Raw genomic sequence first — 12,253 nt, forward strand, 5'->3', positions numbered from 1 at the left:
GGCCCTAATAATAATAACTTGCATTTATATAGCGCCTTTCAAGGAACCCAAGGTTGCTTTACAGATCATAGACCTTTTTCAAGGGATGCCTTGAAAAGGGAAAACCAAAGGAAGAACAAACAAAACAAAACACAATCGGGACAAAACAACAGGGGGTGGGCACTAATGGGGAAAAGCCAGGGTGAAAAGGTGGGTTTTGAGTTGTGTTTTGAAACTGTCCAGAGAAGGGGAGTCACGGATTACAGCAGGGAGAGAGTTCCAAAGGGTGGGGGCAGCAACACTGAAGGCTCTGTCCCCAAAGGTCTTCAGTCTGGTCCGGGGGATGGAGAGCAGACCAGCGTCTGAAGACCGCAGGTTCCGGGAGGAAGTGTGGTGATGAAGGAGGTCGGACAGGTACTGGGGGGCCTGAGTGTGAAGGGCTTTGTAGGTGAGTAGGAGGAGTTTGTACCGAATGCGGAACTTAACAGGTAGCCAGTGGAGGTGGATGAGGGTGGGGGTGATATGCTGCCAGGGCTTGGTGTGGGTGAGAACCCTGGCAACTGAATTCTGCACGTACTGGAGCCTGTCCAGGGTTTTACTTGGAACCCCAGACAGGACTCCATTACAGTAATCCAGTCGGGAGGTGATGAAAACGTGGATTAGTGTTTCTGCCACAGAGTCAGAGAGTGAGGGACGGAGACGTGCAATGATTCTGAGGTGATAGAAGGCAGATTTGGTGACCGACTTGATGTGTGACTGGAAGGAGAGGGTGGAGTCCAAGATGACGCCCAGATTACAGACCTCGGAGGATGGCGTGATGGTGCAGCCGTCCACCCGGATGAGCAGATCTCCAACCTTCCGGAGCATTGACTTTGGGGCCACAACCATGAGCTCCGTCTTATTGCTGTTCAGTTTGAGGAAGTTAGTTGTCATCCAAGATTTTATGGCTGAGAGGCAGTTAACCAAAGACTGTGGGGGGAGCTGGGAGGATGGTGAGGTGCTGAGATGGAGCTGGGTATCGTCAGCGTAGCAGTGAAAACTGAGACCATAATGGCGTATGATCTGGCCAAGGGGGAGCAGGTAGGTGGTGAAGAGGGTTGGACCGAGCACAGAGCCTTGGGGGACACCATGGTTGACTGGGGCAGGGTGGGAGAAGGAGCCAAGGATGGTGACAAACTGAGTTCTGTTGGTGAGGTAAGATTGGAACCAAGATAAAGCAGAGCCAGAGATACCAAGGAGAGCAGACGGGCGTTCGAGGAGGATGGTGTGGGAGATGGTATCAAAGGCAGCGGAGAGGTCGAGAAGGATGAGGATGCTGATTTTACCATTGTCTGCAGCAGTGAGGAGGTCATTTGTAATTTTGATCAGGGCGGTCTCAGTACTGTGGTGGGTTCTGTAGGCTGACTGGAAGGGTTCATAGAGCTCATGGTTGGACATATGCTGGTGGAGCTGGGCCGCCACTGCTCTTTCCAGGATCTTACTGAGGAAAGGAAGGTTGGAGATCGGCCGGAAGTTATTGAGGTCCTCAAGGTCCGAACCAGGCTTTTTCAGAATGTGAGTGATGGAGGCGATTTTAAGACTGGGGGGCACTGTACCGGAGCCTATGGAGGAGTTAATTATGTCAGTGATGACGGGACAGAGGGTAGGAAGGCAGGCTTTCACCAAAGCAGTTGGCATGGGGTCCAGAGAGCAGGAGGAAGCTTTGGCTTTGGTGACCAGTTTGGTGACCAGTGCGGTGGTGACAGGGGAGAAAGAAGAGAGAGAGCAGTGGGGGGGGCAGGGAAGCTCCAGGGGCGCACCACTTAGTGAACCGCCGGGGGAGGGAGGGTCAGGTGTGAGGAGTTGCTGGTGAATGGTGTCCACCTTAGCACCGAAGAACTCCAGAAACTTGGAGCAGCGCTCCTGGTCCTCTGTGGTAGGGGGGGCGGCAGGGGGGCGGAGCAGGCGATTGATGGTGGAGAACAGTGTCCTGGGGTGATTTTGTTGAGAGCCAATGAGGGTGGAGTAATACCTCACCTTGGTTCTGGCTAGTTCGTCCTTGTATGACCTCACATGCTCTTCAAAAGCCAGCCGGTGGACGGTCAGGCCAGTTCTTTTGTGCAGCTGCTCCAACCGGCGACAGGTGGTCTTAGAAATGCGGAGGTCTGAGGTGAACCAGGGGGCTGGACGGGCATAGGAGACAGACCGGTGTTTGAGGGGGGCCAGAGAGTCCAGGCAGCACAGTGTGTACAGAGAACACCCCTGATAATCATATACATGCTTCATGTTTTTGTGCACCGGTACAGAAGTTCTGGATGGAGATATGTGAGGATTTATCCACATGGCTCAATTACAGTGTGCCCCACACTATGCATACTAGGTCACCTGGGAGACATCCAAATAGAATCTAACCTGGCTCACTTGGTTCTCACTGTCTTATGTATCGCAAAGAAAAACGCTCTAATGAACTGGAAACAAAAATCCAATCTTTGTATGAATCAATTTAGGAATCCTCTGTTAAATCATATCAGTAATGAGATAATGTCTGCCTCCACTAAACATCATTCGGCAGAACTGCCTTTCTCTGTTCCCCGATTATAGGCTCCATTAGTGGGGGCGAGTGGGTGATGATACATACATAAATATCTCAGTTGTTTCTCATCATCATTTGCTGCACTCCACATGACTGCTATGTGCTGCTGACGTCCCCGACTCCCCCAGTCTGGCCTTCGGCAGGAGGGTCCCACCCTTATGAGCCTGGTCCTGCTCAAGGTTTCTTCCTCCTAAAGGGGGGTTTTTCTTGCCACTGTTTGGCTTAAGGTTTTTCTCCCACTATGGGAGTTTTTACCTGCCATTGTTTATGTAATAATTGTTCAGGAGTTTATGTTTATGTTCATGTTCTGGATCTCCGGAAAGCATCTAGAGACAACATCTGTTGTATTAGACGCTATATAAATAAAATTGAATTGAATTGAATCGGCAGGACTTGGAGCTCTCTAGTCTCCCGGCGGCTCTGGTTGAACGGCCCGACAAACCATCTCCGATCACGCTGTTTTCTTTACCGAGATCACAAGAAAAGCAGAGCAGTGATCTCCATTCCGTGTTGCTGTCTTGTTTATTTGTCTTTACTCCACCAACTCGAAATATTGAATCACTTTTCTAAGCCAACGGCGCGACGCAGCTCAAACAGCAGGTGTTTCCGCTCTTTAATCTGATTGGTTTACGAGTAAATCGTCCCCCACGTGGGGTGCGCTCTTATGGTTGGCTGAAACAAAGATATCTGATTGGTTGCAGATCCTTCCGTTTTAAAACAAAAAAAACGCATTTGTTAATCAAGTCACGTCAGGGGAGTCTCAAAAGTCACACATAAATCCAACTCGGCTCACAAATATAAAAAACGTTTGTAAATCAGGTTATATTTGTGTGTGCATCAAAAATACATTTGTGTATGTTGTCCTACGCACGTGTGAATTGTTCTGTGCATTTGTGAATTTTGTCCTGTGCATGTGTGAATTTTGTCCTGTGCATGTGTGAATTATGACACTCTTCTGCCCTCACTACACGTTTGCGTATGTAGCTATGCAGCGAGCTAAACACTCTCCCATAAAGGACCCAAGGCAGGAGCTGGCTTTAGGTGTTTTTAATGGAAGCCGTGTAAAACTGTAAAAAGAACAGTACACAAAGCATAAGTTCTACATAATGAAAAATCTCTTATACAAATGAAATAAGCAGCATAATGTAGCTGACATAAAACAAATGCAGTAAACCAAGCAAACAATCACAGTAAACTAAGTGCACTCACAGATTATGCTTCTTGATGAGCAGAACAAAGCAGAAGGAGGCAGATTGTGAGATGCTTCCTTCCATGAGGTAGTGATGTCATTCAAAATGGCGGATTCAAACCTGCTAACTTTATTAACACCTGGATGTCATATGAACAAGGCCGCCAGATGGCGCTAAACTGCATTACCTAACACATTTTGTATCTGATATATAGGAGAGGCAGAACAGACACTGTTCTAGCTCCATACTTGAAACTGCAAAGGCTTTTGATAATGCAGCCAAGATAATGTAAGTCATCTTCTCTGTTACAGAATCATAAAGGAAGACCCAAAAGATACTGCTGTGATGATTGCGAGAAAGTCTTCACCACTTCATCAAACCTGAAGATCCATAAGAAAACTCACACTGGTGATAAACCATACAGCTGTGATCATTGTGGTGCTGCTTTTGCCGTGAAAGGTTATCTTACGACTCACCAACGTATTCACACTGGTGAGAAACCATACAGCTGTGATCAGTGTGGAGCGGTTTTTACCCGACAAGATAATCTAAAGAATCACCAACGTATTCACACTGGAGACAAGCCTTACAGGTGTGATCAGTGTGAGGCGGCTTTTGCCCAGCAAAGTCATCTAACGACACATCGACGTATTCACACTGGTGATAAACCATACAGCTGTGATCAGTGTGGAGCGGCTTTTGCCGTGAAAAATAATCTTACGACTCACCAACGTATTCACACTGGAGACAAGCCTTACAGATGCGATCAGTGTGGAGCGGCTTTTGGCAAGCAAGGTCACCTAAGGACTCACCAACGTATTCACACTGGGGAAAAGCCTTACAGATGCGATCAGTGTGAGGCGGCTTTTGCCGAGCAAGGTCACCTAAGGACTCACCAACGTATTCACACAGGGGAAAAGCCTTACAGCTGTGATCAGTGTGGAGCGGCTTTTGCCCAGCAAGGTGCTCTAACGAGTCACCAACGTATTCACACTGGAGACAAGCCTTACTGGTGTGGTCAGTGTGGAGCGGCTTTTGCCCGGCACGATCAATTGACGAGACATCAACGTATTCACACTGGATTCAAGCCTTACAGGTGTGATCAGTGTGGAGCGGCTTTTGCCCGGCAAGGTGATCTAACGAAACACCGACGGATTCACACTGAATAAAAAGTGTACATTTGTGATCAGTGGTGATATCATTTATTTTGAGAGTTCAGTTAAAAGGCACCAATTTAGTTTAGTTATTTTAGTTTGAAAGAAATCATTCTGGTGGTTCGATTGTGGGAAAGATTTAAAATATTTTTTCTAAAAAGCAGCAGATTCTTACAGCTGTAAGAGCTGTTCAGTTATAACCAGATTTAGAAAATGAAGTACAAGAATTCAATTAAAATGTCTTTATTTTGAACATGATGGTAGTGTAAGTCACAGACATGCTCGAGCATACTTGAACAATGAATGCAAGAGATTTTTTTTTGAAGCAGCAGAAGTTTTGACATGTTCAAAAAGAAGTAAGAAGTAAAAAAAATGTCTCCTTCTCCTTGAACTCAATACCATGTTTTCACATAGACCCTTTTTGTTAGATGTCAAATATCTTGATGTATTGAGAAGTTATACAAATCAATATTAAGAATTTTACACAGTGTAAACATATTGTGGTATAGATGAGTATAAATTTGTGGATTCCTGGGTGATTATTGCCATTTGCGTTACATGTCCCTCTATATAAACACTATTTACTATGAGTCCCTGTATTCATCTATACATAAAAGCATTTTTTTTTTATTAACATACAGTACTAACAGCGACAAAAGAGTGCGTGCGTGCGTGCGTGCGTGCGTGCGTGCGTGCGTGCGTGCGTGCGTGCGTGCGTGCGTGCGTGCGTGCGTGCGTGCGTGCGTGCGTGCGTGCGTGCGTGCGTGCGTGCGTGTGTATAAAGAAGAAGAAAGAGAAATTTAGAATATTAATTTGAGAATTGATGAATAAACAAATAATTATCATATAGAGTGATGTAGCATAATATAAATATATGTAATACTATAATCGGCGTTTCCCCTACCATTATATAGGCCTGGCGGGGCCGCCAGGCCAACGAGACCCCCCGCCAGGCCTAAGAAAAAAAAAAAAAAAAAAAATCAATGATCATTTACGTTTAGGAGCCTCTGCTGTTCTGCAACGGGAGTCAACCTGCTTCGTTGCCTAGTAATGCTGCTGAGAGCGCTGGCATATTATTATATATTATGGGATGTATAGAGTTTGTAGCTAGTCAAAAGAAAAAAGAAAAAATATCGCGGGCGACAGACAACATGATATAAAGAAATGTTTCTGCAGGTCCGTGTGTTTGTGTTTGCATGAGACGCTGCAGGGAAGCGTGAAGGAAAACACAGCCCGACGACACAGCATGCGTCCGCAGGGTCCTAGTGCCAGCCATGTATGAGCGTCTAGGCTGATTTATGGTTCTGCGGTACACCAACGGCGTAGGGTATGCGGAGACACGCACCGTACGTGCGCGTCGCCGTGTACCCTACGCCGTAAGCTCTGCGTTGGTGTAATATAAATCAGCCTTTACCGTCGCTGACACCGGTCCGACTGGTGACCCAGTAAAAAACAACACATCTAAACACAGAACATCTGGCTGGGATCCCGAATGGCTTAATAACCATAAATACAGCCCCTGGTTGTACCACACTCCCCATGGTAAATGTCCAATTTGTTGTTTACTTACATTTTTGTTCTGATTGAGCTTCTTTTTTTGGTAAGCAATAATGATTAAAATAACAGACAATAGATTGTCTTTCCACTAGAACCACTAAAGGTTCATTTTTCCCCCAGTCAAATGCATGTAACTCTGTTATAACAAAACGGGTAAAACAAATCTACAATGTTTAAATTATTTATAACTGATATAATCTCAATTGTGAATAGGGATGTTTTGTCGCATATGCCGTCAGCACAAGCAGCCGTTAAAAGAGGACCATCCCAGAGGGTTTTCATAGAGATCCCTCTGAAATATCTAGAAACAATGCTCAATGCTCATATGGGGTCAGACCTTTCAGGCCCATGACACTTTGGTTAAAGGTTAGATTAAATCTTATTATTTCATTCAAGTGATATCATTCAGCAATATAGGCCTACAATGATTTTTAATGTAAAACTTTGTTATATTGCTACATGTCCAATATGCCGTCCCACGCGCCTCGTCTGTTTAGGATTTTTTCGGTGGGTACCACCGGGCCTGAAGAAAATTCTAGGGAAAACACTGTATAATAGCATATAAATATAGTAATATCCTAATATAACATAATTTTTATAACATAACAAAATGATATCACCATACTATAATATATAATAATACTATACTTTAACATCCCATGAGATTTCATAGCTTAATATAATAATACACTATGAAACAATATATCATGATAATGCCAAGAATAATTATTAGAATTTAGAATTGGTCATTTATATATTGCAATGAGGGGTGAGGTCAGACCGGGGCGTCAGGGAAGCGAGCAGGAGGCCCCCACCAGACTCCAGTTGCCCAACCAGGGTCCCCAGCAAGAGGCAGGTCCAGTCCAAGTCCAGTCCACCCCACCATCCCCTCACCCAGCGCAGAATGAGGAAGTCAGCCGTCCCGATCGGCCAGCACAATACAAATGATGAGAAAAGATAAGAGAAGTATTTGTTGGGCCACAGTCCCATATGAACTATGGATTGTGTGATTATATGAACAGTTGAGGCCTTGGGTCAGCTTTGAGGCCCAGTTCTGGGGCCTCAGGCTGAGACCAGCCTCTAGTTTATGATACCTGACCGCATGGTTTGGAACAAAGGAAACCCCATGGACGCAAAGCTCAACCAGGATTTACATCTAAGGCCCTGCAGTGATAAGGAACAGCCCCTGATTGGACACAGACCCCAAGCCACAGGGGGGCCTTGACTTCCTGGACCAGCTATAAAAGGAAAAGCTCTCTTCTCCTCTGCTCTGTCCGTTTCGCAACGAGTGGCCGCAAGTTTTTTGAGCCTAAAGAGGAGCCGAACCAGGGACCCTGCAGGCCTCGACGTGAACGCCTTTGGACCGACCTGGAGCTGAAGGAGGCCCAGCTGCTGTTCCCATATATTCCCCTCATCCACAGAGAGAGAGAGAGAGAGAGAGAGAGAGAGCCGCTCTTTATCAGGATCCCCTGCTGAGCGTAACTACTCTTTGTTTCATCAAGAAACACTGACCGGCCGGATCAAACCACTTTCTCTTCATTTACAAAGATTCACGTAAGAGGCTGTTCTGTGTCTGGGCAGAGAAACTTAGTAACACATTTTAAAAGTTAGTTTTACGTTGTGAGCCGGACTGTTGATCCCGTCACAACTGTGCTCATTAGTTGAGTGTGTTTGTTTATCTTATTGTTTTCTCCCCTAATTCTGCTCCTACTACCACCCCCCCACCCCCCCTTCAGGTAATCTGAAGTTTTGTGTACATGTTTAGTTAGTTGTTGTTTTTGGGTAGTTTAGCCATCAGAGTTTATCGGAAGTGTTGTTTTACCATCTTCTTGACACTTGTGTAAATAAATTCTGATTAATTTGAATGAGAGAAGTTGTTTGTGCTTATTTTACGCATATTTGTCACAACTGCTGGTTGCAAAGGCCTGTGTTCGAATTCCTCCCTTCACTTTTATTCTGACGAATAATCTACCTTGAGACTGATTTTTTTCTGTTTAGTTATTTTCCTGATTACATCAGTTGGTGCCCTGTTTTGATTAAGTCATTTTGATAATTCAATTTGATAAATAATCTACTTTATAAATTATTAATGATTGTCCTTCGACAATCATTAATAATTATTTGATAACTGAACCAGCACCTCCCCTGTGGCACAATATCAATCATATTAGAAATAAATGTATGGCTTTATATAAGTTGTCCGATTGTGGTAGAATAAAAAATCACTCACCACAGAGATGTCATGGGTGTGAAAAAAAAACATTGAGAAAAAACAATTTTTCCCTTTTTCTTTTTTTCTTTTTTCCTTTTTTTTAACTACGGAAACTGACATTCTTTGAAATCAGTGTCCAAAATTTAAAATTCCATGCAAATAATCTCTGGTTGCCACATTTCCCCGACAGCAAGATGGATGCTGCAGGTTTTCAACTGCCTGCTTTGAAAGACTCATGTTGCGGGACATACCGTGGGGCAAAAAAGTATTTAGTCAGCCACCAATTGTGCAAGTTCTCCCACTTAAAAAGATGAGAGGCCTTCAACTATGAGACACAGAATGGGGGGAAAGTATCCAAGAAATCACATTGTAGGATTTTTACTGAATGAATTGATAAATTCCTGGGTAAAACAAGTATTTGGTCACCTACAAACAAGCAAGATTTTTTCAAGCAAGGTTTTTCTGCAAAGGGACCAGGGGCCTGTACTACGAAGCAAGTTCAACATACCCAGGATATATTTTCCTTATCCAGATTCACTAACCCGGACAATTGCAATCACGCTAAGCGGTCACACGACGGCGGTTATCAACTCGGTATATCAACCCAGGTTTCTCCAATCTGGATATGAGCGCGTGCACATAAAAGGGGCGGTGTTTTCAGCGCATGACCAATCGCAAGCATGGAGAAGTCCGCTGTCAGAGCCGCTTATTTCAGTAGCGAAGAGCAAACAATAATTTTACGGAAATATGATGAGTATAGGCATATAATACAGGCAAAAAGCAACACAGTTGCAGCTGCAAAATGCAGGAAAGACAGCTGGCAAAAGATCGCTGACTGTATAAATGCGTAAATTCATAGGGATATAAACATATATTTGAATATTCTGGGAATCTTAATCTTAAACTGTAAACCATGATCAGCAATATTAAAATAATAAAAGGCTTGCAATATTTCAGTTGATTTGTAATGAATCCAGAATGTATGACATTTTTTTGTTTTTGTGTTTGCAGAAAATTACAGAAAATCACAATATTCTAATTTTCTGAGACAGTCCTGTATATATTGGTTCTATAACTATTGTTGTTGACCGATAACTTGTGCTGATGCTGTACCAAAGAATTGGGTTTTTTATTTATTTTATTTAATTTTTTATTTTTTCAGGAGGGGGGTATTTAGTATTTTAAAGTGACTTCTCAGAATGTTCGAGGGACGAAATTGAAAATCCCTTTTTTGCTATCCCCTTACAAATGCATCTTCTTTTTGATTTCTTCTTGATTTATTTATTTAATTGGTATTAGTTTTGGATTTGACTGTACATCGGATTTTGGGTGATGATTTGTTTTATTTATTCATTAATTGATTTGTTTTTTATTTTCTCCTCCACCTCTTTTTTTCTTTTTTTCCTTTTTTTCTGGATCGTTCATACAGGTACTCATCAGGGAAAGCAAAGGGGTTTTGGTGGTCCCTGAATACGCGTTCTCTTCGGAGGGATCCTCTCACGATCCGCGCACCAAGCTCCACTGGATTCTCTTCGAAAGGGCATGCCATTTTCCAAGAGAGCTGATTGGTCAGTGGGCGGTGCTTTTACACCCGGCGATCTGTATCTCGAACATAACCTGCTCCGGAGCAGGTTAGCTGTTCAGCATAAGTTACCATGGCGATGTACCCCGGTGAGAAGTGAACCACCGTCGTAGTCCTGAAAACCCAGGGTTAAACCTGAAGTTACCTCGCTAACCCCAAATCCCGCTTCGTAGTACAGGCCCCAGGACGACTGATCCGTTATTTGCAAATACATTCTTTTTAAAATCAGCCAATGTGATTTTTTTTCTTTCATTTTGTCTCTCTCATTCATATATATATATATATATATATATATATATATATATATATATATATATATATATATATATATATATATATATATAATATATATACACACACTTACTTTGATCTACTTCAAATCATGTTTCTCCAGTTTCCCTCTATGATTAGATTTGTGTTAATTAAACAACCTCAGACCGTGTCAGAAAAGGCTCTGTGGTGCAATGGTAGCGCGTCTGACTCCAGATCAGAAGGTTGTGTGTTCAACTCACATCAGGGTCATAATGAACTTTCAGTTTTTTTATTTATCCATCCTCACGAGTTCACCAACCAGACAAACTTTAGCTGCAACAGAAAACTTTGATATGAACCTGGAATTGTTCAAATCTGCATAATCACCTGACTTGATGAAAAGAGGAACAAAAGATAATTTCATTTGTTTATCAGGAGACACAAGGCAAGTTTATTTGTATACCACATTTCATGTACAATTTGAAGTGATTTAATAGCAACATTTAAGATAAAAATATGTGTCAAAGTGATAAAGTAAAATCATCCAGTTTTAAAAAGTCTCTAAATTGTCTGATTCTGCAGATTCACACATATAGGAGTGGTTGTTGTGGCCGAGTGGTTAAGGCGATGGACTCGAAATCCATTGGGGATTCCCCGCGCAGGTTCAAATCCTGCCAACAACGATTGATATTTGAATGGGAAAAAAGGCTTGTTAAATCTTGTCTGTCTTAATGTAGCAGGACAGTCCTCGGTCCTGTGACGTCACTTTTAGTGACGGTATAAAAGGGGAGTTGCATACCTGTCTTTCTCTTGCTCCCGGAGGCTGGGCTTCATTGTCACCTGACGTCCGTCGCTTCCGCCCCTGGGTGGTAGGTGAGCTGCGGCTGCACTTCTCTCCACGATTCTCCCATTTAGTGCTAATTATAGTTATTTTGTGTAGTAGAGGCTCTCTTGGGTGTTGCTGCTGGCTGCATGCTGCTTATGCTGCTCACCGTTCTGTGCGCCACTCACTGTTTACTGCCGGTTGCGCATGGGCTGCGCTTACACCTCTCTCCATGCCGTATTGGCCAGGACTGCCTGATCGGTATGTGTTCAGTGACAATGGGTCTCTCCTCCAGCCACTTGTAGGTTCTTACGTTATGTTTGTTTATTATAGGTTAAAGATGTCCATGTAGCCACCGCTAAACCCCTGCTGCTTTGCCTTCTTTTGGAGCTGCTTTGTCTTGCCGGAGCACCGTGTCGCTTCGGAGCTCCGTGACGTCAGACGCCGCTTTGGGCTGCTGAATGACTGCTTGCTCGAGCTAACCACCGCTGTCACGGCTGACCCGGCCCGTGTTCACTCTGCCTGGCTGACTGCTGGCTGGCTGGGCGTATTGCTGCTCCGCACGCTGTTTGCTGTTGAGCCACATTTTAGTGTCTGTGTGTGTGTGTGCGCGTGTGTATGTGAGAGAAAACAGTGTGGGACTTGGTTTATTAGTTGTTGTTTTGTGTGTTTGTTGGTTCTGTTTATTTAGGTATTTGTGATTTTGTATATTTTGAGTGGCCAGCAAGTGATTGTTGAGCCTAATTACGTTAATTTAAGTCTATTAATTTCCTTTTTGTGTTAATTTGTGTTAATTTGTTCCCTAACTGTCCTCTGATTTCCTCCCTCTCAGGTGCTGAGCTGACGGTGGTGGATTGGTGTCCGGTGGTGGTGCCCCTGCCTTTTGTTGTGTGCTGTGTTTAAGTTTTTCACTTTATTTATTTTATTGCACG

At 43.7% G+C, this 12,253-nt stretch overlaps 1 protein-coding gene and 2 non-coding genes across 3 annotated transcripts in view; all 3 read left to right on the forward strand.

The window, feature by feature from the left end:
- The window catches only part of LOC133460943 (zinc finger protein 271-like), a 137,577-nt gene that overhangs the window by 12,151 nt on the left and 113,173 nt on the right, over positions 1–12,253 (forward strand). Inside the window, exon 3 of the mRNA XM_061741656.1 lies at positions 4,053–4,753. Within this exon, the coding sequence (XP_061597640.1) occupies positions 4,053–4,753 (701 nt within the window). The remainder of the gene's footprint in view (positions 1–4,052; positions 4,754–12,253) is intronic.
- On the forward strand, positions 10,697–10,768 carry trnaw-cca (transfer RNA tryptophan (anticodon CCA)). The gene has a single exon. It is a non-coding gene; the product is annotated as a tRNA-Trp (tRNA).
- trnas-cga (transfer RNA serine (anticodon CGA)) lies at positions 11,100–11,181 on the forward strand. The gene has a single exon. It is a non-coding gene; the product is annotated as a tRNA-Ser (tRNA).

The sequence above is a fragment of the Cololabis saira genome, chromosome 15 (genome assembly GCF_033807715.1).
Source record: "Cololabis saira isolate AMF1-May2022 chromosome 15, fColSai1.1, whole genome shotgun sequence".
Lineage (NCBI taxonomy): Eukaryota > Metazoa > Chordata > Actinopteri > Beloniformes > Belonidae > Cololabis > Cololabis saira.